Genomic DNA, 18,248 nt, shown 5'->3' on the forward strand with positions numbered 1-18,248 from the left:
AGCGATATCGTTATAATGTCGTTTCGTGTGAAGGTACCTTTATTACTGCTTCATACTAAGTGGAGCTATGATACAACCATTGGCATAAGACCTTAGGGTACCGTTACACAGTGCAATTTTGATCGCTACAACGGCACGATTCGTGACGTTCCAGCGATGCATTTACGATATCGCTGTGTCTGACACGCTACTGCGATCCGGATCCCCGCTGAGAATCGTACGTCGTAGCAGATCGTTTGAAACTTTCTTTCGTCGTCTAGTGTCCCACTGTGGCGGCATGATTGCATTGTGTGACACAGGTTGTATACGATGTGCGCACAGTAACCAACGGCTTCTACATCGCAAATACGTCATGAAATTATCGCTCCAGCGCTGTGTATTGCAACGTGTGACCGCAGTATACGACGCTGCAACGTCACGAATCGTGCCGTCGTAGCGATGAAAATGGCACTGTGTGACGGTACCCTTAGATTTTAAAAGCTATGTTTGCTGCTGTGCTAGATAAAGACCATTGCTTGTATGAATATGTTCATTGACTGGTATAAAGCATTCACAATTTTGAGAATGGCTTGTACAAAATATCTATATTTAATTTCATCTTTTATATATACTCAAAGCATGAATCTGTTTTTCCATCTTAATTTTTCCAATGTGCAGGACATTATATATCCACGGACATACAATACTGGATTTCATGGTCTGGCATTGTGCAATTGAAAAAGCAGCAGGTACAGATGGCAAGGCACTACAAGATCAGCAGCTCTGCAAAAACAACATTCCTATTATTGTGAACAGCTGTATGGCATTTGTTACACAGTATGGTGAGTAATACAGACTTTATGCTCAGCAGATTGTTTCTAAATGATATTAGTTATTTGCGAGACTGCTAGAGCCGGTATATTTTCAATCCACGTATATCAATTAAAATGAAAAAAAAAAGTCAGTATGTAGAAACTTGTTGTTTTCTGAATAATTAGAAGCAACCTTCTGGTCTCGGATCTGCACTGCTGATGTTTGCCGGAACAGGTTGGCACAATAACCGTGAGACCAGAATGTGTAACTTGTCTAACAAGAGTTATTTACAGGCTTTTATCCCTATATACCCTGCAATATTATGCGCTGAGGGACAGCTTAGTAATTTCATTATTCCATCAGACAACATCTTATATTTACACAGAAAAAGCTACATTCAGTGGCTTATCTGTAAGATGTTGTGGGACCCATACTACATAAATGGGACTGCTGCCATCTGCTCTAAAATTTTGTGTGCTCGCTTACAGATAAAAAAAAGCAAAATAAAACTCTCATGTGATGATGTCTGGGCTGACCCATGTATATTCTGTCGTAATCACTGGCGTACCACTAATAGTGGCAGATGAAGAGGTAGATATAGAGTCCGAGAAATTGGGTGCTGGAACCAAATGTCTGGTATCTCTATTTCAACAGTATTTGTATCCTCAAGATATGGACACAGCTGAATATAGCTGTGCAACAGTGAGCTATCAGCTTTGTGCTCCATCTTTCAGCCTGTGCATCTGAGTCTCAGCACAGCAGGCACAATGATATCACAAGATTGCACCTGCTGCATGGAGCTTCAGTCCACAAACAGCACAGGCTGGACCAGCACATCGAGACAATGGGTCTAAATATTTTTTTTTCAGTCATTATTTGTGGAAAAAACTGTGGGGCTTGATAATGTACGTTGGAGAACTGTGGGGCATCATATTTTGGAGCATTCACTGTGGGGCACCTGCATAAGGCTGGGTTCACATTACATTTACAGCAGCCCATTCAACACATACGGTGACAGGCTGCTGTAAACGCAAGTGCCGGTATGGCAGCTCGCTAGTAGTGTTGAGCGATACCGTCCGATACTTGAAAGTATCGGTATCGGAAAGTATCGGCCGATACCGGCAAAGTATCAGATCTAATCCGATACCGATACCCGATACCAATACAAGTCAATGGGACACCAAGTATCGGACGGTATCCTGTATGGTTCCCAGGGCCTGAAGGAGAGGAAACTCTCCTTCAGGCCCTGGGATCCATATCAATGTGTAAAAGAAAGAATTAAAATAAAAAATAGGGATATACTCACCTCTCCAACGCAGCCTGGACTTTACCGCCGTAACCTGGAGCCGTTGTACCTAAGAATGTGCGCTTGAAGGGCCTTAGATGACGTCACAGCGCTCTGATTGGTCCGTAGCGGTTGCGTGACCGCTACGCGACCAATCACAAAGCAGTGACGTCACCTAAGGTCTTTCAAGTGCTTGCGGTTGCGTCATGTTATGGTGGACCGTTGTCACAAAAAAGTTACATGTAACTTTTTTTGCACATCGTGTCCGCCATTTTTGACCCCGCATGCACGGCCGAAACTCCTCCCGCCCGGACCTTACAATTGGGCAGCGGAAGCGTCATAAGACTACCGCTGCCCACATCGGGCATTTATTTCACAGCATGCATCGGTACGTCGGCCCGATGCACTGCGATGGGCCCGTACCGACGCTAGTGTGAAAGTAGCCTTAAACAGACTACATTACACCGCGTTATTCCGCTGTGTAATGTAGTCCGTCTAACGGATGCCAGCAATGCAGTGTGAACCCAGCCTGTAAGGAGAAATCTGCACTGAAAATCATGAATTGATATGTTGCGTTTGGTAAAATCTACATCACCGGTCAATTTATACCGTGGTGTCTTTTTTTGCACAGCTTGAGAATGAGTATCCATGACACTATCATTTGCTATGCATTTTTCTGCCAGGAGCAAACTGGAAAGAAATTTCTCATGGTGTATGGCCCAAATGACCATATGTATGATTTACTATAGTGTTAAGAAAAGTTTGGGCATATATAAACTGTCTAAAAGAACAACTGTCTTTTTTACATATAGTAACCAACCACAGGACAGCTTTAATTTATTTTATCATGTTCTTGAAAAAGAAAGCTAGGCTGAGTTTAGTGACATGGGAAACAAACTCAGTTTTCATTCTAAACTGTTTCTACCCCTTTAACCCCTTTACCCCTGATTTTGGTTTGCATGTTAATGACCAGGCCAATTTTTATAATTTTAACCACTGTCCCTTTGTGAGGTAATAACTCTGGAATGCTTTAAAGTAACCCGGTGATCCTGAGAATGTTCTCTCATAACATATTGTACTTCATGATAGTGGTAAAATTTCTTTTATATAGCTTGCGTTTATTTGTGAAAAAAATGGAAATTTGACAAAAACTTTGAAATTTTACCACTTTGAATTTTCATTCCCTTAAATCACAGAGATATGTCACACAAAATAGTAAACCCCTTCCCGACCTTTGACGCCACGTAGGCATCATGAAAGTCGGTGCCAATCCGACCTGTGACGCCTATGTGGCGTCATGGAATGATCGCGTCCCTGCAGATCGGGTGAAAGGGTTATGTTGTGAATTTGCTTTTTGCTCCCTCTAGTGGTTACTAGTTTTTTGACTCTGGTTTTTCTGTCATTCCTTTTATCCGCACCTGGGTCGTTAGTTAGGGGTGTTGCTATATAAGCTCCCTGGACCTTCAGTTCTATGCCTGGCAACGTAGTTATCAGAGCTAGTCTGCTGTGCTCTTGTCTACTGATCCTGGTTCCAGTTATATCAGCTAAGTCTGCCTTTTGCTTTTTGCTATTTGTTTTGGTTTTGTAATTTTGTCCAGCTTGTTCCTAATCTATATCCTGACCTTTGCTGGAAGCTCTAGGGGGGCTGGTGTTCTCCCCCCGGACCGTTAGACGGTTCGGGGGTTCTTGAATTTCCAGTGTGGATTTTGATAGGGTTTTTGTTGACCATATAAGTTACCTTTCTTTATTCTGCTATCAGTAAGCGGGCCTCTCTGTGCTAAACCTGGTTCATTTCTGTGTTTGTCATTTCCTCTTACCTCACCGTCATTATTTGTGGGGGGCTTCTATCCAGCTTTGGGGTCCCCTTCTCTGGAGGCAAGAAAGGTCTTTGTTTTCCTCTACTAGGGGTAGCTAGATTCTCCGGCTGGCGCGTGTCATCTAGAATCAACGTAGGAATGATCCCCGGCTACTTCTAGTGTTGGCGTTAGGAGTAGATATATGGTCAACCCAGTTACCACTGCCCTATGAGCTGGATTTTTGTATTCTGCAGACTTCCACGTTCCTCTGAGACCCTCGCCATTGGGGTCATAACAGTTTGCCAGGCCTGTATTAAATGTTTAATGCATTGCAGAAGAGGGATTATAAGAAAGAAGATTCTGAGTTTTTTTTTTCTTCTTCCCCTTTACCTCAGAGTGGCTATGCTTGCTGCAGACATGAATGTCCAGACCTTGATTACAAGTGTGGACCAGCTGGCTACTCGTGTGCAGGGCATACAAGACTATGTTATCAGAAATCCTAGGTCAGAACCTAAAATACCGATTCCTGAACTGTTTTCCGGAGACAGGTTTAAGTTTAGGAATTTCGTGAATAATTGTAAATTGTTTTTGTCCCTGAGACCCTGTTCATCTGGAGATTCTGCTCAGCAAGTAAAAATTGTTATTTCGTTCTTACGGGGCGACCCTCAGGATTGGGCTTTTTCGCTGGCGCCAGGAGATCCGGCATTGGCTGACATTGATGCGTTTTTTCTGGCGCTCGGTTTACTTTATGAGGAACCCAATCTTGAGATTCAGGCAGAAAAGGCCTTGCTGGCTATGTCTCAGGGGCAGGACGAGGCTGAAGTGTATTGCCAAAAATTTCGGAAATGGTCCGTGCTGACACATTGGAACGAGTGTGCACTGGCCGCTAATTTTAGAAATGGCCTTTCTGAAGCCATTAAGAATGTTATGGTGGGTTTTCCCATTCCCACAGGTCTGAATGATACTATGGCACTGGCTATTCAAATTGACCGGCGGTTGCGGGAGCGCAAAACCGCAAATTCCCTCATGGTGTTGTCTGAACAGACACCTAATTCGGTGCAATGTGATAGAAAAAACGCAAATTCCCTCATGGTGTTGTCTGAACAGACACCTGATTTAATGCAATGTGATAGAATCCTGACTAGAAATGAGCGGAAAATTCATAGACGCCGGAATGGCTTGTGCTACTACTGTGGTGATTCTACACATGTTATCTCAGCATGCTCTAAACGTTTAGCTAAGGTTGTTAGTCCTGTCACCGTTGGTAATTTGCAACCTAAATTTATTCTGTCTGTAACTTTGATTTGCTCACTGTCATCTTATCCTGTCATGGCGTTTGTAGATTCAGGTGCTGCCCTGAGTCTCATGGATCTCTCATTTGCTAAGCGCTGTGGTTTTACTCTTGAACCATTAGAAAATCCTATTCCTCTTAGGGGTATTGATGCTACACCATTGGCAGCAAATAAACCGCAGTATTGGACACAGGTTACCATGTGCATGACTCCTGAACACCGCGAGGTGATACGTTTCCTGGTTTTACATAAAATGCATGATTTGGTTGTTTTAGGGCTGCCATGGTTACAGACCCATAATCCAGTCCTGGACTGGAAGGCTATGTCAGTCTCAAGTTGGGGCTGTCGTGGTATTCATGGGGATTCCCTGCCTGTGTCTATTGCTTCTTCTACGCCTTCGGAAGTTCCGGAGTATTTGTCTGATTATCAGGATGTCTTCAGTGAGTCTGAGTCCAGTGCACTGCCTCCTCATAGGGACTGTGACTGTGCTATAGATTTGATCCCAGGCAGTAAATTTCCTAAGGGAAGACTGTTTAATCTGTCGGTACCTGAACATACCGCTATGCGTTCATATATCAAGGAGTCTCTGGAGAAAGGACATATTCGTCCGTCTTCTTCCCCTCTTGGTGCGGGATTCTTTTTTGTGGCAAAAAAGGACGGATCTTTGAGACCTTGTATTGATTATCGGCTTTTAAATAAGATCACTGTCAAATTTCAGTATCCTTTACCGCTGTTGTCTGACTTGTTTGCCCCGATTAAGGGTGCCAAGTGGTTCACCAAGATAGACCTTCGTGGTGCGTACAACCTGGTGCGCATTAAGCAAGGTGATGAATGGAAAACCGCATTCAATACGCCCGAAGGTCATTTTGAGTACTTGGTGATGCCTTTTGGGCTCTCCAATGCGCCTTCAGTTTTTCAGTCCTTTATGCATGACATTTTCCGGAAGTATCTGGATAAATTTTTGATTGTTTATCTGGATGATATTTTGGTTTTTTCTGATGATTGGGATTCGCATGTGGAGCAGGTCAGGTTGGTCTTTAAAATTTTGCGTGAAAATTCTTTGTTTGTCAAGGGCTCAAAGTGTCTCTTTGGTGTACAGAAGGTTCCCTTTTTGGGGTTCATTTTTTCCCCTTCTGCTGTGGAGATGGACCCAGTCAAGGTCCGAGCTATTCTTGATTGGACTCAGCCCTCGTCAGTTAAGAGTCTTCAGAAGTTCTTGGGCTTCGCTAACTTCTACCGTCGTTTTATCGCTAATTTTTCTAGCATTGTGAAACCTTTGACGGATATGACCAAGAAGGGCTCCGATGTAGCTAACTGGGCTCCTGCTGCCATGGAGGCTTTCCAGGAGTTGAAACGCCGGTTTACTTCGGCGCCTGTTTTGTGCCAGCCTGACGTCTCACTTCCCTTTCAGGTTGAGGTGGATGCTTCGGAGATTGGGGCAGGGGCCGTTTTGTCGCAGAGAGGCCCTGGTTGCTCTGTTATGAAACCTTGTGCCTTTTTCTCTAGGAAGTTTTCGCCTGCCGAGCGAAATTATGATGTGGGCAATCGGGAGTTGTTGGCCATGAAATGGGCATTTGAGGAGTGGCGTCATTGGCTCGAGGGTGCTAAGCATCGTGTGGTGGTCTTGACTGATCACAAAAATCTGATGTATCTCGAGTCTGCTAAACGCCTTAATCCGAGACAGGCCCGCTGGTCATTGTTTTTCTCCCGCTTTGATTTTGTTGTCTCGTATTTACCAGGTTCAAAGAATGTGAAGGCCGATGCTCTTTCTAGGAGCTTTGTGCCTGATGCTCCTGGAGTCGCTGATCCTGTTGGTATTCTTAAAGATGGAGTTATCTTGTCAGCTATTTCTCCGGATCTGCGACGTGTGTTGCAGAGATTTCAGGCTGATAGGCCTGAGTCTTGTCCACCTGACAGACTGTTTGTCCCGGATAAGTGGACCAGCAGAGTCATTTCCGAGGTTCATTCCTCGGTGTTGGCAGGTCACCCGGGAATTTTTGGCACCAGAGATCTGGTGGCCAGGTCCTTTTGGTGGCCTTCCTTGTCAAGGGATGTGCGGTCATTTGTGCAGTCCTGTGGGACTTGTGCTCGAGCTAAGCCTTGCTGTTCTCGTGCCAGCGGTTTGCTCTTGCCCTTGCCTGTCCCGAAGAGACCGTGGACACATATCTCCATGGATTTCATTTCTGATCTTCCGCTATCTCAGGGCATGTCCGTTATCTGGGTGATATGTGATCGCTTCTCCAAGATGGTCCATTTGGTTCCTTTGCCTAAGCTGCCTTCCTCTTCCGATCTGGTTCCTGTGTTTTTCCAGAACGTGGTTCATTTGCACGGCATCCCTGAGAATATTGTGTCAGACAGAGGATCCCAGTTCGTTTCCAGGTTCTGGCGATCCTTTTGTAGTAGGATGGGCATTGATTTGTCGTTTTCGTCTGCTTTCCATCCTCAGACTAATGGACAGACGGAGCGAACCAATCAGACTTTGGAGGCTTATTTGAGGTGTTTTGTCTCTGCTGATCAGGACGATTGGGTGACATTCTTGCCGTTGGCTGAGTTTGCCCTTAATAATCGGGCTAGTTCCGCCACCTTGGTTTCGCCTTTTTTCTGCAACTCTGGTTTCCATCCTCGCTTTTCTTCGGGTCATGTGGAGCCTTCTGACTGTCCTGGGGTGGATTCTGTGGTGGATAGGTTGCAGCAGATCTGGAATCATGTGGTGGACAACTTGAAGTTGTCACAGGAGAAGGCTCAGCGCTTTGCCAACCGCCGCCGCGGTGTGGGTCCCCGACTACGCGTTGGGGATTTGGTATGGCTTTCTTCCCGCTTTGTTCCTATGAAGGTCTCCTCTCCCAAATTTAAACCTCGTTTTATTGGGCCTTACAAGATATTGGAAATCCTTAATCCTGTATCTTTTCGTCTGGATCTTCCTGTGTCGTTTGCTATTCACAATGTATTTCATAGGTCCTTGTTGCGGCGGTACATTGTGCCTGTAGTTCCTTCTGCTGAGCCTCCTGCTCCGGTGTTGGTTGAGGGCGAGTTGGAGTACGTGGTGGAGAAGATCTTGGATTCTCGCCTCTCCAGGCGGAGGCTTCAGTACTTGGTCAAGTGGAAGGGCTATGGTCAGGAGGATAATTCCTGGGTGGTCGCCTCTGATGTTCATGCGGCCGATTTAGTTCGTGCCTTTCATGCCGCTCATCCTGATCGCCCTGGTGGTCGTGGTGAGGGTTCGGTGACCCCTCACTAAGGGGGGGGTACTGTTGTGAATTTGCTTTTTGCTCCCTCTAGTGGTTACTAGTTTTTTGACTCTGGTTTTTCTGTCATTCCTTTTATCCGCACCTGGGTCGTTAGTTAGGGGTGTTGCTATATAAGCTCCCTGGACCTTCAGTTCTATGCCTGGCAACGTAGTTATCAGAGCTAGTCTGCTGTGCTCTTGTCTACTGATCCTGGTTCCAGTTATATCAGCTAAGTCTGCCTTTTGCTTTTTGCTATTTGTTTTGGTTTTGTAATTTTGTCCAGCTTGTTCCTAATCTATATCCTGACCTTTGCTGGAAGCTCTAGGGGGGCTGGTGTTCTCCCCCCGGACCGTTAGACGGTTCGGGGGTTCTTGAATTTCCAGTGTGGATTTTGATAGGGTTTTTGTTGACCATATAAGTTACCTTTCTTTATTCTGCTATCAGTAAGCGGGCCTCTCTGTGCTAAACCTGGTTCATTTCTGTGTTTGTCATTTCCTCTTACCTCACCGTCATTATTTGTGGGGGGCTTCTATCCAGCTTTGGGGTCCCCTTCTCTGGAGGCAAGAAAGGTCTTTGTTTTCCTCTACTAGGGGTAGCTAGATTCTCCGGCTGGCGCGTGTCATCTAGAATCAACGTAGGAATGATCCCCGGCTACTTCTAGTGTTGGCGTTAGGAGTAGATATATGGTCAACCCAGTTACCACTGCCCTATGAGCTGGATTTTTGTATTCTGCAGACTTCCACGTTCCTCTGAGACCCTCGCCATTGGGGTCATAACAGGGTTAACTCCAATTTCACCCGATCTGCAGGGACACGGGGAGAGGTACTTCAGCCCAGCTTCACCCCCTCGTGGCTATGATCACTCTGATTGGCTGTTGAAAGTGAAACAGCCAATCAGAGCGATTTGTAATATTTCACGTATGAAAATGGTGAAATATTACAATCCAGCCATGGCCGATGCTGCAATATCATCGGCCATGGCTTGAAAACCTAATCTGCCCCACCCACCGCCACTGATCGCCTCCCCAGACCTCCTTTTTGCCTCGTACTGTGGTCCACTCCCCTCCGTCCTCCTGTCCGCTCCCCCGTCCTCCTGTTCGCTCCCCCATGCTTCGATCCACCCCCCATGCTCTGATCCCCCCCCGTGCTCCGATCTCCCCCCTCATACTTACCGAGCCTAGCGGTGTCCGTCCGTTTTCTTCATGGGCGCCGCCATCTTCCAAAACCTATCACAGTGATCAAAATAAAAAAAATAGTAAATGAATCAATGAATGAATGAATCAATCTCAACCTGAAATGGAAGAGCCATCTGGTTGGCGCAACACCGGAGCAGAAATAAATCAGCATTTAAGCTCCTGAAAGGCAGAGACAGCCGCAGAGGACCAATTCGCCACATCAGCGCCTTTTTTCGTCAAATCAGTCAAGGGTTTAACCACGCTGGAGAAGTTAGCAATGAAACAGCGATAAAAATTTGCAAAACCCAAAAATTTCTGAAGGCTCTTCACGGATGTGGGTTGAATCCAATCATGAATGGCCTGAACCTTAACCGGATCCATCTCCATAGATGAGGGAGAAAAATAAAGCCCAAAAAAGAAACCTTCTGCACCCCAAAGAGACACTTAGACCCCTTCACAAACAAAGCATGGTCACGAAGGATCTGAAATACCATCCTGACCTGGTCCACATGAGACTTCCAATCATCGGAAAAAATCAAAATATCGTCCAAATATACAATCAAGAATTTATCAATATAAGTCCGGAAGATATCATGCATGAAGGATTGAAAAACAGATGGAGCGTTAGTGAGCCCGAATGGCATCACAAGGTATTCAAAATGGCCTTCGGGCGTATTAAACGCAGTTTTCCATTCATCACCCTGTTTAATACGAACAAGATTATATGCCCCCCAAAGGTCAATCTTCGTAAACCTTAATCCTAGCAAACAAATCGGAAAGCAAAGGTAAAGGGTATTGAAACTTGACTGTGATCTTATTCAAGAGGCGATAATCAATACAAGGTCTCAAGGAGCCATCCTTCTTAGCAACAAAAAAAAACCTGCTCCCAACGGTGAAGAAGATGGCCGAATATGCCCTTTCTCCAAAGACTCCTTAACATAACTCCGCATGGCGGTATGTTCAGGCACAGACAGGTTGAAAAGTCGGCCCTTAGGAAACTTACTGCCTGGAATCAAGTCAATCGCACAATCACAGTCCCTGTGCAGTGGAAGGGAACTGGACTTGGGCTCATCTAATACATCCTGAAAATCAGACAAAAACTCTGGAATTTCAGAAGAGGAAGAAGAGGAGATTGACATCAAAGGAACATCATTATGAACCCCTGATAATCCCAACTAGTCACAGACATAGATTTCCAATCCAACACAGGATTATGTACCTGCAACCACGGGAAACCCAGCACGATAACATCATGCAAATTATGCAACACCAGAAATCGACAATCTTCCTGATGGGCTGGCGCCATGTGCATGGTCACCTGTGTCCAAAACTGGGGCTTATCTTTAGCCAAAGGTGTAGCATCAATCCCCCTTAAAGGAATAGGGTTCTGCAAAGGCTGCAAGGGAAACCACAACGCCTGGCAAACTCAAAATCCATTAAGTTCAAAGCGGCGCCTGAATCCACAAACGCCATGACAGAAAATGATGACAATGAGCAGATCAAGGACACCGATAACAGAAATTTAGGTTGTACAGTACTGATAGTAAATGAACTAGCGATCCTTTTTGTCCTCTTAGGGCAGACTGAAATGACATGAGAAGCGTCGCCACAATGACTTTGCTCTAAGGACGATGCCACAGCGCGCACAGTTTGACGCTCCCGCAAGCGCCGTTAATCTAAATGCCCAGAGACATAGAATCACTCAGACCGGAAGGCGTGGGAAACCCCACCATAACATCTTTAATGGATTCAGAAAGACCCTTTCTGAAAATTGCCGCCAAAGCATCATCATTCCATTTAGTCAACACAGACCATTTTCTAAGTTTCTGACAAAACAATTCTGCCGCCTCTTGACCCTGAGACAGGGCCAACAAGGTTTTCTCCGCTTGATCCTCAGAACTCGGTTCATCATATAATAATCCTAAAGCCTGAAAAAAGGAATCTACATTAAGCAAGGCCGGATTCCCAGATTCCAGGGAAAATGCCCAATCCTGTGGATCGCCACGCAGCAGGGAGATGACAATTTTAACCTGCTAAATGGAATCACCGGAGGATCGCGGTCTCAGAGCAAAAAACAGTTTACAATTATTTTTAAAACCCAAAAATGTGGACCTATCACCAAAAAACAAATCAGGAGTAGGAATCTTCGGCTCTAAAGCAGAAGTCTGAACAATATAATCAGAAATACCCTGTACCCTAGCAGCAAGCTGGTCTACACGAGAAGCTAATTCCTGAACATCCATGCTGGCACAAGACTCCTCAGCCACCCATAAATAAAGAGGGAAAAAAAGACAAAACAGACTGCAGAAAAAAAAATGGCTCAACACCTTTCTTCCCTTCTTCTGAGATGCATTTAACTCATTATGGGCCAGTTGTACTGTTATGATCTGGTGACCTTGGAGCCACATGAAACTTTTTCTGGAGTCGGTGGAACCTGTGCTGACCGCAAATCCTGAACTAACACCACAACTAGAAGTAGCCGTGGGGTGTGCCTAACATACCCTAGACACCTCGACACAGCCGGAGGAAGCCCAAATGCAGAATTCACAACACTAACCCCAATGTAAATACAATAAACATTTTATATGGTCCTTAGTAAGTCTCCAGGATATTTTTATATATTTTGCTTAATCTACATTCATGCTAAAGCTTTAATTTAAGATCTCAAACTGCTTTTTTTATTTTTATTTTTTCATTTTGGCAAGCCAAGGCTTAAGAATAATTTCCACCGAGTATAACTTACAAGGGAACGTTTACATTCTTCATACAATGTTTTAACATACATTATTATAATTTGCTCAGACATATTTGTTTTCATGTCCCTTTCTATTAAGGTTTAGGAAGCAAATCTCTGTATCTGAAGAACGGAAATCCACTTAAAGTAAGAGAGTTGTTAGAAGATTTTAAAAAGGATGCACGAAGCATTAAACTAAAAGTCGGAAGACATCAGCTGGAAGACGTGACTGATGTCCTGAAATCTTTCTTATATGAAATAGATGATGCACTTCTGACAAAAGAACTTTATCCATATTGGATCTCTGCCCTAGGTAATGACACTGTGTTCCAGAAATAGCTGTTTCATTATTCATTTGAACGAATGCATCTACTAAGTAAAAGATGTTTATTTAAGTGAAAGATTTTTTGCTTAAACTCCCCTGAGACAGCAAACATAATGCTATTAGAGTAAGCTTCCTATGCTGGAAAATTAGAATGAAGCATCTTGCTGTCAGCACATACAGTACATTCAACCTACCACTTTACAGAAAACTGATAATATAAGCAACATATGTTATCAGATACAAACTGTTACATTAGGCGCTTCTGTTTCCTCTTGTTATGTTCTTAAAGATGATTTCTTCTGTGCAGATTCTTGGTCGATGAACATATGATCACTCCATCATACGCTCTACATTTCATTGCCATTTTAAACTACAACATCCAACCCTGGAGGCTTTTTAGATACTGCAGAATGTCTTGAACAGCACCTACAGACAGGCTAGGCTGGCCTCAGGTCTTTTTTTCCAGGTCAGGTTTAAAAGAACATCATTCTTGGTATAGGATTATATAGCAATTTGTTATTTCAAAATTCTGCATTGATATAAATGAAATGGATTTTCATTGTAAGCTTTTGAGACAAATTATACTGGACAGTCATAGTGGCACAATAAAGGGACATTGCTAATCACATAGCTTTACAACAATTTTTACATTTGCTCGTACTATGCTAAATGTAAAAAAATCAATTATTCCAAAATAGAATTTGGCATGTGAATGTAATGTGATGAATGTACTGACAACCATTTTGCATATGTTAGCCTGTTCTTAGAATGGTTAAAACCGGTAGAATAGAAACATTCAGGTGAAAAAGTTAAAAAGAGCAATAGGATTGGCATACTCTCAACTTTTACTGAGAAAACTGAAGAATATTTAACTGCTAACTAAAAGTATTTGTGTAAAGCCCAGCTATTGCTTTTTACATTCAATGAAGACAAGAGAATTTTAATAGGGCATTTTTGATAAATCTATTCTTGAAGTTTTATGCTCAAGTGCAGCAGGTTGTGCACTTCAATGCTTAGCTCTACTGTTCTTCTCTGCTGCACTGACAACATTTAGTTGTTGATTACTTTGTTACTCTTCTCCCAGTGACATTTCTTCACTTTACTGGTGCAATCATTGCATGGGTAATTTTTTCTGAAAGGGCGGCACTTGCGCTATGAGCTCCTGATGATATTGTAAGATCAATGTACCAGCTCACGCAATGACATTATAAGCTATTTTTGCAGGCACTATCATTGCAATAAACCCAGGTTATGTTAACAATCTGCCCTTTTTCAACATTCTAAGAACACAATAGCATGATTGTCACCACAGTCAAAGCATTTATTGCACATGAAAATTTGACTTTGCGATAATTAATGTTTTGGATTCAGCATAGTACAAGCAATTGTAAGTTCAATAAAACTGTATAGCTCAACAGTTTTAGCTATGCCTCTTAATGTATCCAGTTTAAACTACTAACATTGACTTACAAAACTATCCATTATGAACTTCTACTCCTTCAAGATGGGTGCAGGCTCAGATTGGCAGAGTGAGCACAGTTTGACCTGGTGGTAGAATGAGATTGGCAGCAGCTTGAATGACCACCCTCCCCAATGTCCTTCCTTCATCTGACATCTCTTGGGCCCAGGCCACTTGTGTCAACTGCTGAAACACCTTTCTCTGGGGGGTGTGAGGGCTCCATTGATTCAAGAACACATCTGCTGACCCTTTGACCAGGATACTCCCGAGTCTTTCATCATGTTCATTCCCATAGTCACAGTGGGACCATTACCTGGGTCCCTGCGGTTAATACGACTCCCTTCCAACCCACGTCTTTAACACATACAGTGATTTGCATCCAAACCACTCCTGCAACCGAGATGGGTAGCAGAAAGGCCAACAACCTGTTTTGCATGTGGAAACATTGGACATTTTGCCCATCGATGTGCACGCCGGAGATCTCCCAACCTCCGTCCATTACACAAGCGGGTACCGTGGCTGGGGGATGCTACCCATAGCCTGAGCAGTCTAGAAGGAGAAAAAGAAGTCCCACAAGTTTAGTGTCTCTAACTAATCTGGTGTGAGCCAAAATGGATGGACGGGCCGTCCGCTGTCTAGTTGATACCGTCTCTTAAGTGACTACTATGCCCGAGAATTATTTTAGATGTCACTTTCCTGAAGCTATGCAGCCTGAATGGGGCCCAGTAATAAAATTGACAGTGGCCAATCAGCTACCCATCCCGGTAGATACCGCTTTAGTGGAACAACTACCTCCAGGGCTCCTCATTGCACGGACGTTCGTTAGCCACAGTTCACGACAATACTGTACTGGTGCGATGTGTTAACTTAGGAGAGCACAGTCTTATGCTCCTGCCCAAAAGAGAAGTAGCACAGATAGTGGCTATGCTAGAAGAGTTGATACCACCAGAAGCTGTTCAAATGACAGTGAAAGAAGGGGTTTCCTGGACAGTGGCCATGGCGGTGTCTTCTGAATTGCCCCCTAGTCTTCTTAAGGAAGGATACTGAATCACTGAATCCTGGAGCAGATGTGAGCCAAACTAACGGAACTTTCACCCCAACAGGTACAACAAGTGGAAGTGGTGCTTGAGTGATACTAGAACGTCTTTTATCATCATGACGATGATTTCGGCTGTACCACAGCTATCACCCATGAGATTCCAACAGAGGACACAGCACCCATTCGAGAACGTTAATGGCAAATTTCACCACAATTGTACCAGGAGTTAAAGGAGATGTTAATGCATATGCTGCAGAGTGGAGTCATCCGAGAGAGCCAAAGCCCGTGGGCTGCTTCCATTGTACTTGTACGAAAAAAGGATGGGATCCTGTGTTTCTGTGTAGATTACCAGAATCTGAATGCCTGTACTGTGCGAGACTCGTACCTGCTACCAGGAAATGAGGAATCCTTATCTGCTCTGAGAAAAGCAAAGTACTTCTGGTCGCTTGATCTGTTAAGTGGATACTGGCAAGTGCCCATGTCCGATCAAGACCGGGGAAGACAGCATTCATACTGTCCATGGGGTTGTTTGAGTTCAATCGCATGCCTTTCGGCATTACCAATGCCGCCGGGACCTTTCTATGATTGATGGAAAGATGTTTGGGAGACTAATTTTCTTGAGCTGATATACAGCCAAATGAAGGTCAAAATAACAATATATGACAATCCAAATAACCTACAATCTTAATGATAACAGATAAAAATATCACAATTTATTTAAATCCAATTAAAACCAAACCACAACTACAACAAGATAATCACATAGAACACACAACCATGCACTCTAAATAACCCTACCAGACAAACCCTGTTAAGGCCTCCTACCTGTCAGTGGAGGTTGGCACCCTAAACATAAATGCGAGAATGGCACCCCCACTCACCGCTGGCTGACCCTATGTTTCCTGATATAACCCTAACATAAGTGTCACAATTATGACCTCATGGATACTGAACAGGAAAAGATAGGCAGGCTTAAACTGTACAGGCTTTGTTTGTGACAGGGTGAGATACACGGACAAAAGACAAAAATGTGCAAACAAAAAAGTGCTCGTGCTTAAAATATAACCTCACTACCTCTATGCCCTGTTGGTATGTGCCCTGCCTGACTGTGGGGGTTGGCGCCCTACTTGACAGCGGATGTGGCACCCCCACTCAACGAGGGCTGACCCTGGAAAACCCTAATGATATATATCTAGAGATCCGTAAACATGGTAGCCACAATTAAATAGATCCAAACAGGCAAAGCACAAAATACCACAGCGAAATATACCAATCTTCAGCCAAAAATGGCATATAGATAAATAATGAACATGATAATCAGAGGGTGGGACCGATACTTATCAAAGATGATATTTCATACGCCTCAACGCGTTTCACCCAAGCGGATCATCAGGAGGCTTTGACGTGTAGATGCTGCCTACACATCAAAGCCAATGCCCATGCCGCAAAGAGAGAACCGACTATTGGACAGACATTTGCGGCCCACCTTAAAATCAGCCGCCTTCTTGCCAGCAGAGGGCCTTGATCGTGCTGCAGCCTTGTTTGCTCCAGCTGCATATGTTCATGGACTAGGGGCTCAGCAGAAGGTACTGGAGACCGACCGCTGCTGCCAGAAGACGGATCGTCATTACCAGCTGGATCTTCTTGGACCACCACTGTGCCAGCCATTGACGGCACTACCCACCCTCCAAGTGATACCTGCATTCTGAAGAACTTCTGACACGATAAGTGCACCACCAAACTTCTGCCACTTTGTTCATTTACCCTGCATGTTTTCCACAATTTAACTTCTATTCCCTTGTTTAACCCTTCACCTCCCTGTTATGAGTTAACCCCTTGTTAAAATTAAAAACTGTTAACCCTTGCTCTGTCTTCTGTCTGTCACTGTATCCCGCAACCTGCTTACATCTCCTTCATATATCTCCAAACTAATCCCCCGATATCTCCAAACTAATCCCCCGATATCCCCCCACACGTAATCTTAAATCCTCCCAGGACGTTCCTCCTTCCTCCACATTTAAATGTTCCACAGTCACCTATAAAACATCTCCCAAATATCACCCATCCTCTGGAGTTTTGTTTTCCAACACATTCCATTGTCCACCACATTCAGAACTTTCAGACAAAACTTGAAAACTCATCTATTGAGGACAGCTTACAGCCCACAATGACCCTGTTGTCTCCTCACCACCATGGGATATGCCACAAATCTTTTCCCCCTTACCTACTGTCTCCTTTTCCATTACCCTGTAGAATGTAAGTCCTCTCCTTTCTATATCAGTCTGTCATTGTAAGTTTGTTCATTGTAATTTATTTTTGGATTTTGTAAGAAACCCCTTTTCATGTACAGCACCATGGAATCAAAAATAAATAAATAATAATAATAATAATAATATTGTGCCACCATGACTGCCTAGTAGAATTTGTTCCAAAAACTTACAAATAAAATCTATTTAATTTTACATCAGTATTGAAATTTTAAATATTAAATTTCTATACAATCCTATAACAAGACAGATGTTTTTATAAACCTGACCAGAAAGCCCCCACCCACCTTGGTAAGCCTAGCCTGATTTCTCAAAAATGCCTCAACAGAATTCTACTAGCAAGGTATGAATGAGAAAAAGCATTAGAGGGACTTCACGCTTATACCTTTACTTAGGGGTCAAATATCCTGCTGACAGGTCATCTTTAACACTATTGTAAATTTATTGATAAGGTATGTTGGGATCTGACAGATAGAAGAGATAGTGAATGTGTGATCTGTCTGAAAGGACATGATCTGGCACCAAATGAAGAGATTTAGAATATGCAAGGGCTATAGAATAAAAGGTCTGGGACATTGGAGACCTGCGCTTATAGAATGGCAGTCATATAACTGATACACTTTTCTGGCCAACAGCCACTCTCCCTGACTCTCCGATACACATGTATACTGTGCTTAATTACACATATATACTGGTCTAGCCAAGCGCTTATTTGTTCACAATAGGTAAAAGGTTATAGACTGCTGCTCATTTCTGCTCAATATAGATATAACTCCCAGAAACGCCTTTAAGCTGCAGGTTGTCACCTATACATTTATACAAATCCAAATATAGAGTGTGTGTTAATGTCAGACTTTA

The 18,248-nt window shown here is 43.7% G+C and overlaps 1 protein-coding gene across 3 annotated transcripts in view; it reads left to right on the plus strand.

The window, feature by feature from the left end:
- ARAP2 (ArfGAP with RhoGAP domain, ankyrin repeat and PH domain 2) overlaps nt 1-18,248 on the plus strand; it is a 441,859-nt gene that overhangs the window by 249,429 nt on the left and 174,182 nt on the right. For all 3 annotated transcript variants that reach the window (XM_077279928.1, XM_077279930.1, XM_077279929.1), the window contains 2 exons: nt 658-821; nt 12,401-12,613. In XM_077279928.1, the coding sequence (XP_077136043.1) occupies nt 658-821; nt 12,401-12,613 (377 nt within the window). The remainder of the gene's footprint in view (nt 1-657; nt 822-12,400; nt 12,614-18,248) is intronic.

This window comes from Ranitomeya variabilis, chromosome 1 (assembly GCF_051348905.1).
Source record: "Ranitomeya variabilis isolate aRanVar5 chromosome 1, aRanVar5.hap1, whole genome shotgun sequence".
In the NCBI taxonomy this organism is placed as follows: domain Eukaryota; kingdom Metazoa; phylum Chordata; class Amphibia; order Anura; family Dendrobatidae; genus Ranitomeya; species Ranitomeya variabilis.